Genomic DNA, 21953 nt, shown 5'->3' with positions numbered 1-21953 from the left:
TATTTTATGTGGAATTTCTGTCCATAGCATATGTTATCAGCTGCAACTATTTGCTGGCTTGGGGGAATCCCATCACAGGAGATTCAACCATGAGTTCAGGTGGCAGATCACCTAGAGCTTGCAGAAGAATTAATTCCATCTTAGCTCTTTTTTCCCCCTCTTCCAACATGAAAATGTTTTTCCTCTCCTGCTAGCTGTTCCCAAACCAGAGCACTGGGTGTTGGGCCAGGAAAGGAACAAACCAATGCCTATTTTTAATTTCCAGCTGCTCTGCAGTAACAGAGAAGAGCAATTGAGTATTCAAGGATAAAAAGGCAATACAATGATATTGAGCAGCCTGTAGCAGCCACAGTTAAGGACAGAACACAGGCATTTCTTCAGTCTTGGATTCCTTTTCCTTTTAAACATCAATTGTGTGCTGCAAACAGTGCAAAAATGAGAAACTTTTAAAGAAAGTCTTTAGGCTAAAACGTATTAAGCAGTCTTTGTGTGCTTGCACAAAAAAGTTCTTGGTTTATAGATGTGGAACATGACAATTATTTCAAAGGCTGCAATAAAATTTAGTGTCTATGATATAATTCTAATGATTCAAGGAAGGAAACCTGTTTCAGATGCTGGGTGTGCTTTAAGCATTGTCTAGCTTTGTTTAGAAAATCTGTTGTAAACTGAAGTTGAATTCAGTTGTTATGTTTTTGTAGACCTCTTCATATTGCTGCACGAAATGGCCTAAAGATGGTGGTTGAGGAGTTGCTGGCCAAAGGGGCCTGTGTCCTGGCAGTAGATGAAAATGGTAAGTAAATGATACACTTTGACAGTCTTCAGTAGGACCCAAGAGGTAATTTTACAACAGACTGAAGCAATAGACTTAAAAGGTGATGATAGACTTCATTGATGCTTTTATCCTTCCAAGAACAGTCAGTGAGTTGTGTGAGTACCTATTTAAAAAAAAAAATTAAAAGATACACTTTCTTTAGTACAAGAATCTACTTTAAACATCACAGTGGTCCCTTTTACTGTTCATTTTGCATGTACTGTCAACAGCTAGACTTTTTTAATGCCTGAGTGCAGTGGTAACTTGAATTTCCTAAACATGCAAGTGGCACCGGATAATTCTGACGCCTTGCAGAAGAATTAAGGAATTTGCATTCAATCAGCGCATGTTTTAATGGGTAGGAAGAAAACCATCAACATATGTTTGAGTGTGTCCCAGCTCATTCTGAGATCAAACCTTGTGCTTGCCAATTATCTGACCAAGATGCAATTAAATTACTGTTGTCTCGTAAAAGTACAGAATTGGTTACTAAATGAAATAATTTTATTTCAGACTTCAATGAAGCCCTTCCCTAAAAATTATAAGGAATTAGAGAGGGATGTGATTCTACAATTATAGTTTTAAAAACTATCTTCCTGAAATAAGTTGGTCTTTCTTACAATACTAACTTAATGGCATTAATGTAACAATTCCATCTTTCCATATCTGTAAAGTGACACTAAATAACGTAACTACTCACCCGTCATTGCAAGACATTTGAGATCTGGGGATGAAAAGAACTGAGTGGTATTTACTACAAGCCAAATGCTACTTAGCTATACTTGCATGACTGAGTTCCACAGATGTCACCTGACCCTAACCTCACTTTAGAGATAGGGGACAGAAAAATTAATCAGACTATCTTCTACCAACAGATTTTATCCTTAAAATAGTACATACAGGTTCAGCTAATTTGTATGTAACAAATGACAATTAAGTTTAAATTTTATACACATTTAGTTTTTCTAGGAACAGCATGCACCTTTTAAAAGAGAGATGTTCAAGTAGAATCTTAGCATACTTACAGATCTAAAGAATATTAACACTTGGAACACATGGAACTTACATGGAAGAGGAAATGCACTGACTGCAATCAGTGCTTAAATGTGGGTATTTTGCAACAAAACTATTCACTTTTTGCCTACCAAGTTTGTCTGTGCTGCAGATCTTGGCTTCCTCGAGGCAGTAGGTACCAGAAGTGGCCACTGCCTCATGTTAATATCGCTGCAGTGCTGGAGATTTAACCATCTGCAAAAGAATTTTTCAGTTCTTAGCATAAAAGGAGGATTTGTTGGAAAGGGCTGGAGTTCTGCACAGCAGTGTGTGAAATGTACAGACAGTAAGTGTAATGAGCACACTGGCTTCCAGGGCTCGTGTACATGAAGAGCTGCTTCAGGGCAGTGCTTGGACAGGACCCAAGTTAAACTGCAGTGAAGACAAGCTTCTAACAGCTCCCCAGTCCTTCGTTTGACTGACATTGGAGTCTTATTAGCTCTTAGTACTATCTTAGCTTATTAGTATTTGAAGTGTATGCCATGCTTGCTGAATACAGCTAATATTCTTCTAACACAATGTACATTTGGGCAACTAAACATCCATGTTTAGTTGGGCAACTAAACATCCAGTCACACCTGCTATCCATGTACCCCCTGCACTGGTCTAATTATTTTATAATATGATTTCTAAATAAACTACTTGCCAAGTTAGATACTCAACTGATCAATTTTTAAAATCATTTGCTCATTAAATCAGAACTTTTTAAACTAATATCTTTCATGTTTAACGCAAGCTGTTGTTCTCAGAATGAGACTCGTTCATGCACAGAAACGACGGCAGTTTCTGTCCCTGTGCTGTAGTCCCTGTGTTGTGCACTGGCCACGCTGTGTGTGCTGTAGAGCCGTGTTTAGCGAGTGCTTTGGTTGAACTGGCACGGTGTTTGCTGCCTGGTTTCACACAAGCAGTGCTTGTTGTGGCCCCGGTGACTGCGGTGCCCCCAGTGTCTCTCCCAGCATGTCCCGTGTGAGTGAGTAACACGCCTGGCATGTGTAACCCCATCCACGTCCCCAGTGTCCCTAGAGATGTACCTGAGGAATGCCGGGTGCCCCAGGTGCCCTCAGTACTAACCATTGCCTTGTCTGCGTTTGTGCCCAGGTCATACGCCAGCCCTGGCTTGTGCTCCTAACAAAGACGTGGCTGACTGCCTGGCACTCATTTTGGCTACCATGATGCCTTTTTCTCCCTCCAGTTCAGTGACGGCTTTCAACTTCACTTGTTTTAAAAAAGACAATTTGGGCAGGACACACCTCTGCGATGGCTCCGCTGTGGGCAGCATTAACTCTTACGATAAGCCCTTGAGTAATAACATAGGAACAGAGGATGGGTACAATGAAAATGATTCGGATTCTGAAACATTTTGACTCGTTGGTATTCGAAAACTTCTTTCGTTATTATTTCGTTTCAGCTTTAATTTTTGTCTTTTTAAACAGCTTAAATCCCACAGTTATATTCTTAACTATTATTCTTGACAAGAAGGTATGGAAAGATTTGTAGTGCTGATGAGAATCAAGCCTTTAAATAACAAAATTGAAGGGATTTACTGGAACATATTCCTATTAGAGTTCTGCAGCTTTTCAGTTTCCTGATGTTTTCTTTAGGCCCAAAGTGCCCCTGTGAAAAGTCTCTACCTCTTATTTTAAGTAGAAGAAGAGAAAATGCCTTTTTTCTTTTTGACAGCACAAATAAACAGGGAACTGCTTGTTCTTTCATGTTTTAGCTGCACCTTTAGTGCACAATCCTATTTCCAGCATAGCCTTTGAGCATCAGATTTGAGCATCACCCCTTTCCTATGTTTGTCTGTTTCCTGCTTCCAGGGGCTCTGTTAATTAGATAATTTTTTTACATGAACCAAAGGTAAAGTTGTAATCTTAAAACTGCCTGTATTACTTTTCTACAGGAAATGAAACCTTTTACATTCTGCCTGTATTAAGCACTTAAACGTACAGAAGGCACTTTTTACAGTTCTTAGTTGCAGTACACAATTAGAAAAATGGAGTTGTTAACTCTAAAGGCCAAATTCTGCTCATCTCACCATATTTTCCCATGAACATCACTTCTGTAAAATGCTAATCACTTGGCCCTTGTTTTTTTTTCAATTCAGCACAAATGTTTATTTGCACTACAGAATTAGGGTCATTAGATTTTTCTGTCTCCTGAGCCATGAATCATGAATCCAGTACCAGAAAAAAAAGGGGAGAGGGAGAGAAATCAGGTGTAGACAAAGATGTACGTAAAAGTTTATAATGATTTGCCAACTTAAATGGCGCTTTTTTTCCTTTTCTATGGTTAAATAATTTATTTTTACTGTGAACAGTATTGAATTTTAAAGTACTTTTGCCAGTGTTTGGATTAACAGAGCAAAGGCAAAGCAATGAAAGCGTAACGCCAAAAGGTGAAATACCAAACACCAGAAACATTAGGGGGGACACAGAGATAGATGCTAAAAAGCCTTTTGTCACCAGCTTTTAAAGCAGTGTCAACTTTGTGAATATGTTTACTCCTTCTGCCAAAGTTTCTAGGTCAAATGGACCCCGACCCTCCTCTGCAACAGATGTACAAAAGGAAGAATAAGACTTTGTAAACAAAAACAAAAAACACAAACAAAAATCTGTCATGAACTAACCAGCTGTACCAAGAGGACCAAAATGCTTCAGTAATTCAATTGAAGACTTTGCTACTATTATTTTTTTGTTCATATGTGAGTCACATAATGAAGTAGTTTTTTCTAAATGATAAAAATATAAACTTTTGAGGTGAAAGTAGTCTTGGGTGAATTTTACATTTTATGACACAGGTTTCAAGTTGACATTTTTAACCGATACGTGTTGACCACAGGTGGGTTTTTTTTCCCAGACTTAAGAATATGTTCATATATTTTTAATGTAGATGTGTTTCTATTTATTTGAAATGAAACAAATGCCCAGGAAAAATCACTATGGCTTGTTCTCCTAGTTAGCATTCATGCATACTGAAATGAAATGTGAATCTGGCAAGACTGAGGGCCTGAGGAGCAAAAAAAAGGAAGGGTGGATGCACACTGGGAGAGTGCCCATCTTGTATGGAATGCAAAGGTCCACTGTCTGTGTTGGGGAAAAAGCTGAAACCAAAACACCTTCCTTTGTTTAAGAGCTTAAGAAGCTCAGACTTGCCAGACAGGTGAGAAAACCCACCCAGCTGTGGCAGAGCATGGAGTCAGGCGTTCCTGTTCCTGTCACACTCAGCTCGTCTCAGGCCTGTGTCTGTGCTGGGAGGGTGAGATGAACTTCCTCGGTGCTCGCTTTTGGCAGAGTAAAGAAAAAGTAAGGATTTGAATTTTAGTTGCAGTTTTTAGCCCTGTTCTGCTGGATTGTTGAAAATCTATTGGCAGATTTCAGTTCTTTAATTACTAAAAAAAATTTGATATATTAAGTTTATTTTGCCTTACTAAAATTGAGCATTTTTTCCTTAGCAATCTTCCAAAGTTTACAGCTAAAAAATCCCCCTTTTCTCTCAACTCTGTAGTTTCTACAGTAGAATGACAGAGAACCTGAAACCTTGGTTTTCTCCTCAGAAATAGCACCAAATAGCATTTTAATTGGTTTTTCTCAGCATTTTTGCTTTTAAAAGTTGCCGAATAGCAATAACCATCATACTTAAAACACTGGAAATAAGAGGAGAGCGCAATTGTTAAAATTTTCAGTGGTGCCTGTTCCAAAATTAACGGTAATCCCAAATTTTGGGGTTTTTAATGTAGAAGGATGGCATTGAAAACAAACATATGGGAAATAGCTGCCACCTGTCTAACAGCAGAATCAGCATTTTAATCTTATTTTAAGCAGAAATGTAGGCAGGCTCCTTGGCAGGATTAGTTGTAAGTCTCACCCTGAAATACAGCAAATTACGCTATCCTACATGACAGTGCTTCATTAAGAGAAAACCAGCCCTCTTTATAAAAAGTTGTTACATTATTTGAAGCAGCCATTTTTAAAGTTTCAGTATTTTCACCTGCTGCCCATGCAGTTATCAAAAATTTTCCAATGGCGATACCTCCTAACACTGGTTAACTGTGTGGTGCAACAGCTGCTGCCTCTCAGTGCATCCCAGAGGCAGAGGTGATTTTTCTGAGTCACGCTGGTCCTTCCAGGAGCCAAATCCAACCTTTAGCCATGGAACCCCACAATGCTGCCAGGATGCAGCATTCCAAAGAGCACAGGATCATACACTGTGCTCACCTCCAGGGCACTGCACAGGTCGTGTTTTGAGGGCGCTGGATTTAGGAGGAAAACTGCCACGAGCGAGACACTCGGACGTGCTCAGTGTTGGCCTCTCCCACATCTCTTGTGAGTTACCAGAATCCCTTTTTTTTTGTATGCTAGCACATTAATCTGTAATTTATCACATGTAGAAATCAGTGTGTAGTGTAGGGCAGGTATACAAGCATGCGAGTAATGTTACTTTTGTAAATAATCTCCTTGCCTTTCTGTGGACTCCTTACAAGAGTAATCATACAGAATCGTTGCACTTAACCCTGGATCCTGCAGCTTACAGGAGGTGGACAACCTCTGTGTCTGCACCCAGCAGAGGGCACCTGGGGAGGGGCAGCTCCCTGCCCAGCTGTCCTGGCAGGATCGTTTCATCCTGTACTTTAACCACAGCTGCAGGTGGAATCCAGAGCAGGATGGGCTCCCAAGTCTCTCTCACAAATACTGAGTCACAACCTCCGGACTGCCTGAAATAGCTGTGAAATAGCTCAGGGGATTTCTGTTCATCGCTACTAAAAGGGCACCATAATGTGTTTGGTACTTTTATGCAGTCAGCAACTGCCAGGTTATTGAATTGGAACAAACACATGAAATGAATTGTTTATCCATTGTACTGTTGAGAAACTTGGTTATGTATTTGAGGATGATTTAAAAAAAAAATTGTGATTTTTTTATTCTTAGTCATGTAAGAAATATTAGAGTGCCTTTTTATATTTGTGTATAATGGAAATGTTTTGTGAAACTTGTCTCTTTTTTTTTTTTTCATTTGAGTGTTATAAAAGCAATATATTACCAGTAAATTTTCATTTCAGACCTTCTTTGAATGTATAAAGTGTTTCTTCTTTTCATATGTTCTACCTGCATTGAAATGAAAATTAATATGCTAAATTTCTATAGGAATAATGTATAATTTTCGCAGTGCTGAAAATGCTTTCTTATTACACAAAAAGTAAACTTAGGTCAGTGTTATAGGAAAGGGCGTTTTAAACTAGTGACAATCTTGAGTGTGTGTATAAAATGTAATTTTATGCATTTCTTATGCAGTGATCTACATATTAAAGCCAATATCTTATGTTTTGTAGGTTTTGTCTTATATTTTATGCTTTAGCATGTGCAATATATCTTTACAAACCATGGTGATACGCATCTGGTGCCAGTGTTATATTTTGCATAACATTTGTAATAAACTATATAAAACATTGTTTGATGGTTTTGGTGGGGTTTTGTCGGTATTGTTTGCTTTTGTAAATTGAAGTTTAAGGACTTGGGTAAATGTCACATATGAAATGAGGAAAAAAAAACTTAATTCATTGAATGACTTGGAATTCAACCTGAATCTTCTCGAGCACAATTTAGTAACTTTTTAAACTACTGAATGCTGTATTAATGTAATAAAGAACCCTAACTGTAAACTACTCTTGCAATGCATTCAGATGGTTATTTTTACAAATAAAAATGGTACAAATACAGTGGAAAATGGAGTCAGTTTTGTTTCTTTTGGAAAGAATTCTTTTGGGAATACTTAAGCCGGGGAGGCTTAAGTATTGCCCAGTGAAGATGAAAATGCAACTATTTCGTACTTCCCTCATATGTAAATACCCTTTTGCCCTAGAAAGCTGATTTTGCTTTTTCCGTAGATTCGGGGAAGGTGGGGGAGCAAAATAAAGCACCACAGTAATTTTAAAAAAAATTTTTTTTTGGTCCGTTATTAAATATTTTGGTGTTTTCCCTGGTGAGCCCCACCCGCAGTGCTGGGTGTGCCCTGCACCCGGCTGGGGCAGCAGCCCCACAGGGACCAAAATGCAGCAAGCTAGCGGTAGCAAGGTGTTAGAAGTACCCGAATTAAAGCAAACAAACAAACCCAAATCCCCACCAGCGCTTTTTAGGTGGTGAGTGCCTGCAGCCTTATGGGCGTTTATCACTGAGCCGCTCCCCCAGGGCAGGGTCCGTGCGGGTTTATTTTCGGCCAGCTGTGTGCCCCCTCACGGCCCCGGCGCGCCGCCCTCCCCATCATGGCGGACCCGCCTCCCCCGACATGGCGGGCGGGCCCCTCGGCCCGGCGCCGCCTGACCTCCCCAACATGGCGGCCGCCCCCTGGCGCCGGCCAGGTTGAGGCGCCGGCCCGGCCGCCCTCCCGCTCCGCCTCCCGGGCGGCGGCGCTCCCGCCCCGCCCCGCCCCGCCGTGCCCGTGTGCGCGGGGAGCAGCGCTCCGCTCCGCGGGGCGCCATGGGGCGGGCGGGCCGCCGGCTGCCCGCGCTGGCAGCGCTCTTCTACGGGGCGCTGGCGGCCCTGGTGCTGCTGGGCGTGCGGGACGTGATGTTCCTCTACGAGGAGAACCGGTGCAGCATGACCTACATGTACGAGTACCCCGAGTACCTGGTGAGTGCGGCGGGGTGTAACAGGTGGGACCGGCTTTCCCGGGGCGTTGCCGCCCGCCCCGCCGCGGCCGGAGCCCGGAGCCGGGAGCCTGAGGCGCAGCTCCCCCGGGGAGGGAGAGCAGCCCCGAGCTCGGGGTTCGTGCTGGAGCGGAGAGCGGTAATTGGGGCACGGGCAGCTGGGGCGTGAGCGGGGCCGGGCTGGCAGGAGGCGCTGCGTCGTGTGGCGGTGCCCCTCGGGGCAGGGAGCGGTGGAAGAGCTGCCCACCTGTAACCCTGCGGGGCGTCTGGGGCTGCCACCGTGCAGAACCCGCCCGCGATGGGAGTGCCAGTGCCTGCGGGTCCGTGTGGCTCTCTGAAAGCCAGGTGTGGCTCTCTGAAAGCCAGGAGCTCGCACGGGTGTTGGCCGAGGAAGGGGCTGGGCCAGCTCCTGTGCCAGCGCCGGCAGCGCCCAGGAGGCCGAGCCTGGCACTTCATGGCCCTTCTCATGAGTTCGTGGCGTGAGGTGACCAGTGGGTCAGAAAAGCGCAGAGCTGAGCTTTGGCTGGTAGTGCATTTCTCGGGGTGGTGGGCAGTGGTGCAAAGTCTTCTCGGCGAGCACTTTGGAGGTGGCGTGTCCCGCAACATACATGGGAGAGCTTGCAAATCCCTCTGAGGTCCCTCTTGCTTTGCTAACAGCCTCGTAGAGGTCTCTTTGAAAACCTGGGATCAGTTTGAGAAGAGGACTGCACCTGGAACTGATGTTTTCCACACGCTATTCTCGCTTAGTAGTGGAAGGATGTAAATGCATATTTTTAAGTTCGCTGCTAATGCTGCAGCGCTCACTTGTTAGAAAACTATTTCTCTTTTTGATAGTAGTAAATACTACAGCATTTTCTCTCTTACTAAGAGCATAATTGGTTGACCTCTGAGCATTCATTTTTCATTATCTGAGATCTAATTTATGTTGGAAAAAATAGTAATTATTCTAAATAACACAGTTCAGAAGTAGGTTGCAAGCTGGCTTGCACAATAAAGAAGATCAAAAGCAAAACTTCAGTGTCTAAATTCGTAATGAAGCAGAAAGTTAATTTTTGTATGTATTAACCTTCATTTCCTAACCTTGATATAGCCATCTTAGCCTATGAAGAGGAACTTGGTATGGCTACAGGGATTGTTTTGTCAGTGCTGTAGAACAAATGTGTGTAAGCAGTTATAAGTACTTAAATACTGCGCAGCAAGTTTTCAGATCTCCTGGCAGCCAGAACCTACTTCAGCTTCAATCTGGAGCCAACCAACAGAAAGTTACTGGCAGAATCCGTGTGTTGTTATTGGCGGGTGCCTGAAACTCTTGTCTGCCACCACATCTTTTGTATTTACTCATTATGTAAGTGCTGAAACTCCAGGCATCTCTAGGCGGGATGCAAGGCTTAAAGGTGAGCTGCAGTTCCATGCAGGAGATGCAAGTCGCAGCTGCTGTATTTCCCTCTGGAATTTCTGTTTCCTGTGGAATCGCTTTCACCGTGCAGAAGACAGCACTTTGGGCTGGGGGGCAAACTGTGAATTCGTTTGGGTTTGCTCGGGTATTGTACTTCACAAGTAGCCTTTTATTGTTGGAGGTGTCTGGTGTGTGTGTAGTGCTGCCGTCTCTGGGAAGCCCCAGGGTGGGAGGTGCCTGTCCTTGCTTCCGGATTGGTGTCACATTGCAAAACAAATGACTGCTCCAGCAGTTCAACAAGAAGTTTAATTTCTTTTGTGCCCATCAGCGTGGGTTAGCTCACGGTCAGCCTAGTAATCGATCATCTTTTTTCACATGAGTTTTAGAATTGCAGTGTTTGGATTTACCCTGCCCTTGTCCTGTTCAGCTGTACTTGGCAAGAGATTCAGAAGTTAGTAATGAGCACTTGTTCACATAAACCTAATTTCTTACAGGACGGGGTGAAAAACCAAGCCTGCACTGACATTGTAAAAAGTTGCTGTAGCTTGCTACAACTGATTGCATAAGCAGTGTCTGGGGAATTCACAGTTGAAACCCACTGTCATGGAACATGAATGTCTCTTTTCCTTTGGAGTTATACATTGCCATTTTGTTATAATGTTTAAATACTGTGATTTACAAAAAAAACCCCCAACCTCCCAGTATTTTGACAGCACTATTCTCATGGGTTGTGTGGGTTTTTGTGTTTGACAATGCCCCAAGGAAGAAGAGCATGTTAATTTTATGTTCCATAAAAGTTTTTGAAAAGACAATGAACCAAGAAGTTTCTGTGGATAAAGAGTTGATTTGATCTGTCAGGAAGTCATATAAGCACATCTTGGTGACACTCTTAGTTTAGTAATGGGAACTGCTGAAGGTTTTTTCACATAGTTTTGAAAGCCTTTCCATAAGGAGCAGCAGAAAGGAACAAGAATGGGACAGTGAGGTGAGTGATGCTGGAAAGGCAGGATGTTGAAGAAAGGCAAAAGACCAAAGGATGATCTGAAGATAAGCCCTGAATGAAGCTTAAATTTTCTTGTTCTCAGTGAAATAATTTACCTCATATCTATATTGTGTTAATTAATTAAGATAATTTAAATCCTGTAAATAATGCACACGCATAGATATAGCTCACAGAGATTTTATATATATATATAAATTAAAAAATAATAAAAAAAGTTTGCAAATAGCCAATATACCAAAAACTTTCAAGGCCAAGGGGGAAAGAAAATAGTCACTAGGTGAGGCAAGATAGACAAGAACAGGGGAAGGGAAGGTGTGTGGGGGCACAGAATTAGAGCTAAATCACCTTTATGGTAGATGCAGCTGAGAGAAAACAATAAATTATTTGAATTAAAGAGGCTTCTATTTCAGGGAAGGAATTAAGAGAGACTTTAGAGGAGATTTCTGATACAAAACTGAGTTTAGTCTTGACCTTGTTCTGTAAAAGTGTTTCCTTAAAATACAAATTACTAATACATGTGTCTTTGTATTATCTTATTTTTCTCTCAACTGTTACATAATTGTAACATAGTTAATCAAATATTGGAATGAGTGTATTTGCACTCATAAAAATTTTAAAAATCTGCATCTTAGAATTATAAACTAACCAACCTCTATGCAGGTGTTAAACCAAGATAGTAGTAAACAAGAGCACGTTTAATTAAGACAGTGCCTTGTGACTCTTAAGAGATTGACTTACTGGTGTAAGATTAATGCTCACCTAGCCCTTGGGATCAAAGAGATGTTGTTCTTTCCTCTCTGGGGATCCTAATCCCGTGAATCAGAGGTGTGCTGGGTTAGTGGGTTGCTTGTTGTTGGTGAGTGACAGCTGACAGGTACGTTAGACCTTGAGCTGTTCCAGAGCCAGGCGCTTTGTCAGACCGCAAACCCAGCTCTGAAAAGGAAGCAGGAAAAGCCTCAGAGGACCACGGGTTTGTTTTTTCTGCGAAGCTCCCTTGAGGTGGTAACTGCTGTTTAAACTCCCACTGCAGGTGACATCTCTGTAGAGCTCAGCTAGGAGAATTCCCACGAGCTCTGCAGTTTCCCCTGAGGCAGCAGGTGGTACCTGACAGTCACCACATCCCGCTGCTCTCGTGTCCTTGTGCTGAGATCCATGGCCTGGGGAAGGGTTCCAGAGCCATTCCGGTGCTTCAGGAGTAGTTAGCATCACTCTTGTGCCCCAGTTTCTGGTCTCAGCTTCTCCCCTCCTGGGAGAATTGGTGGGGTTTTGACATGCCTTTATTTTTTTTCCTTTCCCCTACCTGTATTATAAGGCTGGATTTACTTTATGAATGTGCAGCTTTGATAGATACAAAATTGCATTCATTTGTAGTTTGTTTCAAAGATAGTTGAAGGTAATCACTGTTTAGAGTAAGTAACTGCCCATTCATTATGCCCAGTAATACTTCCTTAAACAATTTGCTTGATATTCCATTTTTAATTAGTTTTATTTTTTTAAAGCCAAACCAGTTTTTCATTCTGCCTTCTTTAGACTGTAATTTACAGCCATAAAAATAAAACCACATATGCCAGATCATTTAAATGGCTGGATAGCCACTGTATTTTCCTGCTTGTAACTTATAAACAAGGTCCTTGTTTTCTTTTTAACTTTTTCAATAGAAAATAAAACTACCCAAGAAAACAGCCAGACGATACCCAGCATATGAGCTGTATCTCTATGGGGAAGGGAACTATGCTGAAGAAAACAAACATCTCCTATTGACAGGAATTCCAGTTCTTTTTCTGCCTGGAAATGCTGGCAGTTACAAACAAGGTAAGTGTTTAGCTGCGTTACAGCTTTGTTACAGAAAAGCTCTCAGATTTGTGCATTTGGTAGTTTTCTATTTGAAAAAATACCAGACAGAGTCATAATGGTTAATCATATTAGTCTGTTTAATTCCAAACAGTCAATATACATGATTTTTGTTTGAAATCAGTCGAATTGTTAAGCTGTAATATTTCTCTGGAGCAAGCCTTTTGAAAGCCAGAAACAGTACAGTTTATGCTCTGGCAGCACTGCACCCTTGCTGTACTTTTGATTGTAAACATCTAGTTGGTTTTGATTTGAGCAATGTTTAGTGCAGTTAGTGCCAAATAAAACATGACCTGAATTTGATCAGGAGAAACTGAACCATCTGTCATCTGTGAGGTGAAGGAATTACATGCTATAGAAATCAGCAACACCTGAACTTGTCCTCTAGTTTCATCATTCCCTACATCTTTATATAGTGGTGGTTTTTTCCTTGACATTGTCTTCCCACTTTACACATAGCCTCTTTTGTTTCCCCTCTTACATTTCCAGTCTCCAAATGAAAAGCAGTCATCATTTTAAAGCATTTTTCTTTTTTTTGAATACCAAAGCTAATGGTACATGAGGTTTTGTGTTTCAGTGCTTACTTTGCTTACTGCTATTTCTTCCAGTCTGGGTTTGTCAGACTGTTATTTTTGTTCCCTAAAATTTGAAACAGGAAATAACACTCTCATGATGTTAGAAAATGGATGTGTGTTTGTGGGGGAAAACTAGCATAGTCTGATCCCTGATTTCTTACTGTGATAATATTTCCTTATATTAGCACTAACCTTGATGATTAAATTAGCTGATTTCAGAGAACCTTTAGAGAGCTGAGGTTTTTTGAGAATGTACATGCTTAGCTTACAACAGTGTAAAATATTTTACCAATTAGTACTTTCAGAAAACTCATAGAGACTTCCAGGCACAATAGCATCCAAATAAGATTACAAACATAATGATTTTGAGAGGTGCCATATGGACTTTTGTGGTTGTGCATCAAATATTGCAAATCTGTGAATTAATGCTGTCTCTAAACACACGGCAGTACATCACTATGCAGGAAATGGAATGGTACTGTCAGGGCATTTTAGGAATCAAAAGGAAATATCTGAAGAACAAACTAACTAGGTGAGTAGAAGTACTTCATGCTATAGGAAAAGAAATATTTTAGTAATGTTCTTTTTGGAATGGATTTAGGGAGACTGGCAATACGTCATCTGTGCATTTTGGAAAACTTTTGTTAAAATTAATTCATATTAATTCTTACTTTGTTCAGAATTTATTGTGAGATAACACAGTTTTATTCTGATGCCTACATGAGCAGAGAAGGTGTTGCTATAATGATTTTCATAGTTGTTTAAAATATAGTCATATTTGATAAGCAATGAAGACAGGTACTGCTGCTGCTGCCTTTGCTGGTGTTGTTATTTTCATAGAACCATTTAGGCTGGAAAGGACCTTTAACATCATGGAATGCAAGCATCAATCCAGCCAAGCCCATCACTAAGCCATGTGTCTGAGTGCCACATCTACACAGGTTTTAAATGCCTCCAATGATGGCAACTCCACCACTACCTTGGGCAGCAAGTTCCAATGTCTGACCACCCTTTTGGGGAAGAAACATTTCCTGAGATCCAATGCAAATGTCCCGTGGTGCAACTTGAGGCCATTTCCTCTTGTCCTTTGACTTGAAAGAAGAGGCTCACTCACAACTCACCTTCAGGAGTTTTTGCTGTGTTACAGACATTTTTGAAATATTAATTCATCATCTTTCATGGGCACTAAAGTGAAATTTGTAAAATGTACAAAATTCAGACTTGGAGTAAAAGACAATCTGAGAAGGAGAGTTCTGCTGTTCTCTCAGCCTATACTCTAGGAGAAGCTTGCTCCTGTGTGCTGGCAGACCTTTATGATCATCATTTGTTATTTTATATAGGCACTTTTGAGACTTTCTCTTTTATTTTCTGCTTCTGCTACCATACCTTCTTATTTGCAGCTGTTATTGTTCCCATCCTGCATTGTCTCCATGGAAACTTGGGGACAATTCTGCACACAAAAGGCTGTATTGAATAGTAGCCAGGGTTGGACAGGGAAGACAGATCAGAAGCACAACCTTGTAAAGTGAACATCTTCTCACTTGAATTTTAGATGGGCAGGTGTCCTTTAGGGTTTGGTTTTGCAATCCCCCATACTTATCTTAGTGGTATTTGGGAATGTTGTCATAGAGTTGATGGCCTTCAAAGAAGTTTTAGGAAAGCCTAGCAGTAGGACTGCCTCTACAGTTGGAATCAAGAATGCCTTCTTCTAGTGGCACTAAGAAGGTGCAAATGAGATGAGAAAAGCAGCCCTAAGGTGGAGGAACACAGTTCTTGTATAAATTTATTCCTGACATAAAATAACTCTGTTGTCAGCAGTAAGCTGAAAAGAAATGGTTTGGTTTAGAATGTCTTTTATAAATTACTTGAGATGAACAATGGACTTAATGTATTTGTTTCTTATTTGATTATGTATTGATGTGTATTTGTGCTAATTAAAGTGATGCTAAGCAGTGACTGGGGGGCTGTTCTAATTGCTGTGGTTTCTTTTTCCAGTACGTTCTCTTGGCTCCATTGCACTTAGAAAAGCAGAAGATGTTGACTTCAAGTATCACTTTAATTTCTTCAGTGTCAACTTTAATGAGGAATTGGTTGCATTGTATGGTGGTAGCTTGCAACGACAGACCAAGTTTGTGCATGAGTGCATAAAAGTAATTCTTAAGTTGTACAAGGTAAGTAGTGACATGTGCTGAGTAATGCATTTCCATTTGGGAATGGAATTCTGGGCTGCCTTTCCTGCTGCAAAACTGAAGAGTGATGAGTAGGGCAGGGAGACTTTATAACGTGTCTAGATGTTAGAAGTTGATAATAATGCAATAGAGAAGTACTTTTCTTTAATGGATTTTTAGTACTTTTGACAATCCCAGGGCTTTAAGGAGGTTCTGTGTTGTATTTCTAAATAAATACTTTTACGCACAATGGATGCCTTTTTCTAGTTGAGATGTAAACATCTGTAGCTTACTAAAATATTCAGATAGCATTGCCTTACATCAGGTTTTCTCTAGGAAAGTTCTTTGATGTCCTCTGTTCCTAAAAATTCCATAAATTAAAATCAGCTTAAGTTTACTAAGCTTACACAGGCTATACAGTATTTCCTTTTGAGCTGGGTACTTCATATTAAGCACATTTTCATGAGATAGCAAATCAATTTTTATTCAGTTTGTAAGCTTGTTAAGTTGATGCTAATTTATGTTGTCCTTGAAAGACAATAAGTTAATTTGGGCAGGGTGGGGGAAATCTACAGCTAATAAGAATAGTTCAATGTCAAATATCTTTCTGTGTGATGTGTCTGATTGCTCCTTGCTGCAGGATCGAGAATTTGCACCGAGCAGTGTAGCAATAGTTGGGCATTCCATGGGTGGTCTTGTTGCAAGAGCATTGCTCACTCTGAAGAATTTTAAGCCTGAACTTATAAACCTGCTCATTACACAAGCCACACCTCACGTTGCACCTGTAATGCCTTTAGACAAATATCTTACTGGTGAGTATTGCATCTGTCTAATCACATGGTATTGCTTTATTGATCCTCTCAAGCTTTGGTGGGGAGATTCTTGCAAATCAACAGCAAAGTGTGCTGCTTTGTTTGCTGTAATGAATCTGTTCCTTTGCTACTCAGGTAGTTGAGAGTGCCAGGATGCTCAGAGAAAGTCAAGTGTGTAGAATGGATTATGGGGACTTGAGTTTCTGTGCGAGGCCTGGAGCTCTCAATGATTTGTAATTTAATAAGTTGCAGGGCATGTTACTAAATTTGTAAGCTTTCCAATGAATTACGTATTTTCTTTCTTTATTTTCTCCTGTTTTGAAACTTGACCTCTGTAATGACTTTTATCTTTATGGAATGAGATAATGTTAGTTCTGTAAAAGGTGATAAATTTAATATTTTTCATACCCAAAGTGTGCACAACTGAGAATATGAATATAGATGTAATTACGTGTTTTAAATATTTACAAAAAAGATCATATTTTCCCTCACCTAAATAAGTGTGGCATAAAAATGAAGTGTAATCATTACGCATGTACTATACACTTCCTGAAAAGCTAGATTTCATTAAACCACACTGATTAAATATGTGTTTAGTGATAGTTGTGCTGCTACACATAGATACTGAGGGAATTGGTGAAGGAAAGGGAACAGACATTAATTTTCATTGTTCTCTGTGACACCCAAGAGGAATGAATTATCTTTAGCTGCTGGATTTGATTTATTGTGCTTGTATTAATTCTCCATCCTACAATTGATTTCAGTGCAATGTTTCTTCCTTACTGACTGTTTCTGGACTTCAAGTAAATCTGTGTCTGTCCTTCAAATAAACCTATGGATTGCTACTCTAACAATATATGTGCTCAGCTGATAGAGAAAATTTATGTCTTCCCTAACTGCTACCTCTTTGGGTTAAAACAATAATTTTCCTCTCTTACATGAATCAAAAGTGATAATCAGAGCTCAAATGTCTCCAAGGGGGCTTACATAAACTTTTAATTAATGTTTATATAGCTTTTTTTTTGTATATCAAATAGGCTTATGGGAAAATGGTGATTGATTTTAATATATTTTATAGATTTTTATACAGCTGTAAACAATCATTGGATTCTAAAGGCCCAAGATTTAAGAAATTTAACTACCCTTTCTGTGGCGGGAGGATTCAGAGATTACCAAGTTCGTTCAGGACTGGCTTTTCTACCAAGATTGAGTCAACATGACAGTGCCTTATCTGTTGTGGTAAAAAAGCAAACTGTTTTTTTTTGGTGTTGCATGGAACTGTGTTAGATAGCTCTTAATGTAATGCATGTATCAGTGTCTGTATGGGCAGCATAGTGTAAATAAATATGAAAATACTGCATGTTCAAACACTAGATGGATACTGTATGGTTATAAAATCAAAAGTAGTTGTAGTCTAAATGAGCTTCCACTGGAGGAGTATGTGTGGCACTGATTGGAATCATCTATCACTTGGTACTGTTTCTTCTCACCACCTGCTTGCACTTCTTCAGTTCCAGAACTCAGGTTTTATTTCCCTGTGTTTTTGCAGGTGATGTGTATATGGAGAAAGGTGAAGGTGTAGTATAGAAGTAGAGTGTTCTATTATAAAAGAGAGCTCTGGCATAGCACCTTCTTTTTGTATTTGTTGTTTTTCAAAGGATATAGGAATAGAACGGATATAGAGGATCATCAAGTCCAATTTTCTGCTTTTTGAGGCATCTATCCTTTCAAATTTAATCAAGGGTCATCAGAAAGTATTTAGGCTTGTTGTTCCATCCCCTCTCCTTCAACCTGTTCCCTACATGGACAATGGAGAAGCTGGAAAACGTTCACAAGGAGGTGGCAAATTTGTAATTTCCAACTTCCATTTAGTGCAGAAGCCAGTTTTTTAATGCCTTTCTTCTGACATCTGCTTAAAATGTTATATGAAATAGCTGTCATTCCCTTGGTGTTTACCTCCCTGTGTGTTGTACAGAAAGCTGCCTATAAATAGGCTCAGCTCAGATCCTGCTAGGCTAAGAGGATTAACTCTGCATTCCCTTTGTCCTAGTAACCCTTCTCTGCATCTGCTCTATTTTCATTTCTCTTGAGTGTTGATAACCAGAATTTTGCATGAGATTTCCTGAGTAGTGGTACCAATTCTTTCTGGTTTTTGTTTGGTTTGTTTTGAAGGTTGTGTTGTGGTTGCTGTTGTTCAGTTTGGTTTTTTTTCTTCCCAATGATGCGTTAATAGTTCATAGTTTGATTATATTGAGCAATAGGTTGATGAGCTCCATTTGTGGGAGGTTTTTTTGATAGTGTTAGTCCCTAAAATGTAATACATGAAATCCATTTTAAGCAAGTAATAGCTTGAGGCTGACCAGGTCTTTCTTCGTGGTGTTCTGGTGGTTTTGCTGTTGAGGATGCCCTTGGTTTCTCAGCAGCAGCTTTTATTGGCATGCTGCTGTTCTCATGTGCCAGGATCAATTATTAAAATAGTAAGATTAGTCATAGGAGCAGTCTTTGAAGAAATTTTTGGTAAGTTTCCTCCTCTCCATTTTCTGCCCTTTCACCATTAGTCTCTGCTATCTAACATAGATAGCTTGGTAATTTTGTTTTATCATTTCCATCTTGCACGTGCTTCAGTGCTTGCAAGATGGGTGACTGAAGAAGTCATTCTGTTGCACCCTAAGTTCTGAAACTTTTAAGATAAAGGCTGTTCTTTTTAATAATATTGCAAATATGTTTTAATAAGGAGGGGGAAACTTCCCATATAATTTTAGAATGTTGAGTACTAACAAAAGCTTAACGCTTTTCTTCACCCGAACAGAGCTCAGCTGTGCCTCGAGCTTGGGCCTCAACTGACCATCTCTCCATAGTGTGGTAAGATAATGGAACAAAGGTTAATTGTCTGACTCTTCTCCACTGTTATCACTTTCTACCATAACTTAACTTCAGTTTAATATTATGGTGAAGTCTCTTCTGACCAGTTTTATCACCCTGGATCTTTCCTTTCTAGATTTAATTTTACTTATTCTGTCTTTTAGGTGCAAGGAACTGATCCTGGCTACCATTAGAGCTTTTTTTGATCTCATAGATGAAAACACAAGGCAGGTCTGTATATTTGATCTCTGTATATCTACCCATCACACTTTCTTCTTCCATCCCAGAATGTTTAATCAGGAGAAATATATCCCTATTTTACAGAAAACTCTTTTTAGATCATTCTGTGTCACGCTGAGGAAGTTGTTTCAATTTTGTACCAGTCACTGGAAAATCCCTTTGTGTTGTTTGACCAAAGAGTCAGAAATGAGAAGGTGTTAGCTCAGTTTTCATTATAGACTGCTTGATGCTTTATAGCTGAGCTGTGGGCTGAACATTTCTTCCACAAAGCAGCAGGTTCAGTTGACCTTGCACCAGGAGAAACAAATTTTGTTAGATCTGTAGCTGTGAATTTGACTTCTCAATATGTACATAAGAGCAGAGCCCAAGACACAGAAGAGGAAGGATTTTAGGTGTTCCTTCTGAGGCTGCTTGGGACAGGCTCCTCTAGTTTTTCATGTGTACTTATTTTAATGTGTGATTTAGAGAGACAAAAAGAGCAGCACAGTTGTTCTGCAGCACTGACTGTGCTAGTGGGTTAAACTTTTCAGAAATCAGTTGTAGTGGCCAGTTTTGGAAGGTGGAATAGATAAAAATTAATCCTGGAAGGCTTATCTGGAAAAAGCAAAACCAAACTGATCAAAAAACAAAAAATCCCAGCCAAAATCCCAAACAAAAGTGAATCCCAGTGAGGCTCTACAGCTGGATATGAGAACTCAGATCAGCCTGAATGTGAGAATTTTTCTTAAGCTCTGGCCTAAGTGTCATTTTAGGAAGGATGCATGTGTGTCTCTAAAGAAAGTTTAATGGAATGCTTTCCTGGGGTTATGAGTAGGTGAGACTGTAAAACTCCTGAAAGTTTTGCCTGTGCTTTATAATGTGTAGATTTTCTGTATTGCAGTGATTGACTATTGATGGCACTTCAGAGCATTGAATTCAGAACAGAAAGAGCTCAATGTCTTCTAACAATCTCTCCTGCCTTCCCCCCCCCAAAACTGTATTGCTAGCTGTGATCATGAGATGATCTTAAATCACACACATTGGTAAAAAAATTATAATCTGCTCTTGTTTTAGATAACTGAGGATCCAAAGAAAAGAATGTCTGTACTGAATCACCACTTTGTGAGACACCCTGCAAAGATGTTTGAGGAAAATCCTGAAGCTTTTACACACCTCACAGGTGAGCAGCAGTTTTCTTTTGAATAGGATTCAGTGATACAGCTTTGTTAATGGTTAATCTTCTCACTAACAAAGTTTCAGAATGCACTTTGTCCTCCTTCAGACAAACTAAAACAATAGGTTATAGGCCTAAGCAATCTGCTTTTATTTGGTTTTGGTATTAAATTGGTTAACAAGGGTGGGTGCAAAAATCTGTCACTTCTGTATAGCTCAGATTCTGAGGACTCATATTTACACCAGGTTGTCCAGCAGAAAATCTCAGAAACTGGGAATTGCTGGATGTCAAAAGGGCAGTCTTATCTATGATGGTTGCAGGAGGGGTTGGATGGGTGTTGCAGAGCCATTGTGGTGGTTTTGTGCTGCTCATGGAAATCCTGAATATTCAGATCTGCTCCATCAGTCACTTCTTCCCATGACATGGCAGGGTGAAATGAACAGTTCACCAAGGGTTTCCTTGTAAAGTGCCTTCCTAAGGATGCAGAGTTTAAAGTGAGGGATTTTGACTGCATGGGATCTTCAGGACTAAACACAACTTTTGTAGGTCAAAGCTTTATTTTGCTGAAGTGGGCTGAACTGTTTCACAAACCATTTTATTTCAGGATTATTCTGAGTGTAAGACATTGTAGAAGTACCAATGTAGCTTGTACTTTGGTGTCAGTTTTGGGCACCCTCTTACATGAAAGCATTTATGCATTGGCATCTCCTGAAATGAGTGTGGAGCAAAAGAGCACCAAAATGGGCAGTTCCTGGGGCACAGGAAATGGGGAAAGAGGCTGAGTGAACGGAGGATTTTCACCCTGAAGAAAATGCTGAGGGGGATCATGTTGCTGTTTTTAACTACCTAATGAAGAATTGGAGAGAAGATGAAGTTAGATTTTTTTTCAGAGCTTTACAATGATAGCACAATTGGCAGTAGAAATCGTGTTGTAACAAATGATATTCTAATTAAGTGTTAGGAAAAAATATTTCACCAGGAAGGTAGTCAAACACTAGAACAGGTGCCCAGAGAGGTTGTGAAACTGATGTTTTGGGAGGGTTGCCTTTTTTTTTGGGTCAGTTTTTAGCAATAAGAAAAAATGATTTAAATTGGATTTCATGTTTCTGTCTTCCTATTCGTGGTGACCTCTTGACATTTAGCATTTTTTACTCTCCTTAAATAGAAGAAAGATATAACCTCTTTACATGACAATTGGCATTGTTTGTACTCTGATCTCTTCATCCTTGTCTTACTCTTTTTCCCTAGCCATATCTTTAAACTGCTCCTGGTTTTTTAGTGTGTTGTTGCTGATGTTCTTCTGCACAAGTTTCTGTATTAGCTTTCTAAAAGGGTGACAGAAACAAAGATGGGGGCTGTTCCTAGTGTTGCATCATTATTAATCACTCG

General features: G+C 40.1%; 2 protein-coding genes across 17 annotated transcripts in view; both read left to right on the top strand.

Moving 5' to 3' along the window:
* The window catches only part of ANKRD44 (ankyrin repeat domain 44), a 128040-nt gene extending 120455 nt beyond the window's left edge, over nucleotides 1-7585 (top strand). For 10 of the 15 annotated variants that reach the window (XM_064433934.1, XM_064433924.1, XM_064433930.1 and 7 more), the window contains 2 exons: nucleotides 699-790; nucleotides 2963-7585. In XM_064433934.1, the coding sequence (XP_064290004.1) occupies nucleotides 699-790; nucleotides 2963-3228 (358 nt within the window). In that variant the 3' untranslated portion in view covers nucleotides 3229-7585. Of the gene's footprint in view, nucleotides 1-698; nucleotides 791-1041; nucleotides 1170-2962 lie in introns of those variants that run through there. The other 5 variants (XM_064433937.1, XM_064433933.1, XM_064433939.1 and 2 more) reach the window with 3 other exon arrangements.
* A 661-nt stretch (nucleotides 7586-8246) lies between these two features.
* Nucleotides 8247-21953, top strand: part of PGAP1 (post-GPI attachment to proteins inositol deacylase 1) — a 32292-nt gene continuing 18585 nt past the window's right edge. The window contains exons 1-8 of one of the 2 annotated variants that reach the window (XM_064433944.1): nucleotides 8247-8487; nucleotides 12562-12715; nucleotides 15325-15500; nucleotides 16138-16309; nucleotides 17388-17548; nucleotides 19119-19171; nucleotides 19336-19402; nucleotides 20465-20570. In XM_064433944.1, coding sequence (XP_064290014.1) covers nucleotides 8335-8487; nucleotides 12562-12715; nucleotides 15325-15500; nucleotides 16138-16309; nucleotides 17388-17548; nucleotides 19119-19171; nucleotides 19336-19402; nucleotides 20465-20570 — 1042 coding nt within the window. In that variant the 5' untranslated portion in view covers nucleotides 8247-8334. Of the gene's footprint in view, nucleotides 8488-8624; nucleotides 8644-12561; nucleotides 12716-15324; nucleotides 15501-16137; nucleotides 16310-17387; nucleotides 17549-19118; nucleotides 19172-19335; nucleotides 19403-20464; nucleotides 20571-21953 lie in introns of those variants that run through there. The other variant, XM_064433945.1, reaches the window with a different exon arrangement.

The sequence above is a fragment of the Passer domesticus genome, chromosome 10 (genome assembly GCF_036417665.1).
Source record: "Passer domesticus isolate bPasDom1 chromosome 10, bPasDom1.hap1, whole genome shotgun sequence".
NCBI classification, from domain to species: Eukaryota; Metazoa; Chordata; class Aves; order Passeriformes; family Passeridae; genus Passer; species Passer domesticus.
This window is presented reverse-complemented; position numbering and strand designations above follow the sequence as displayed.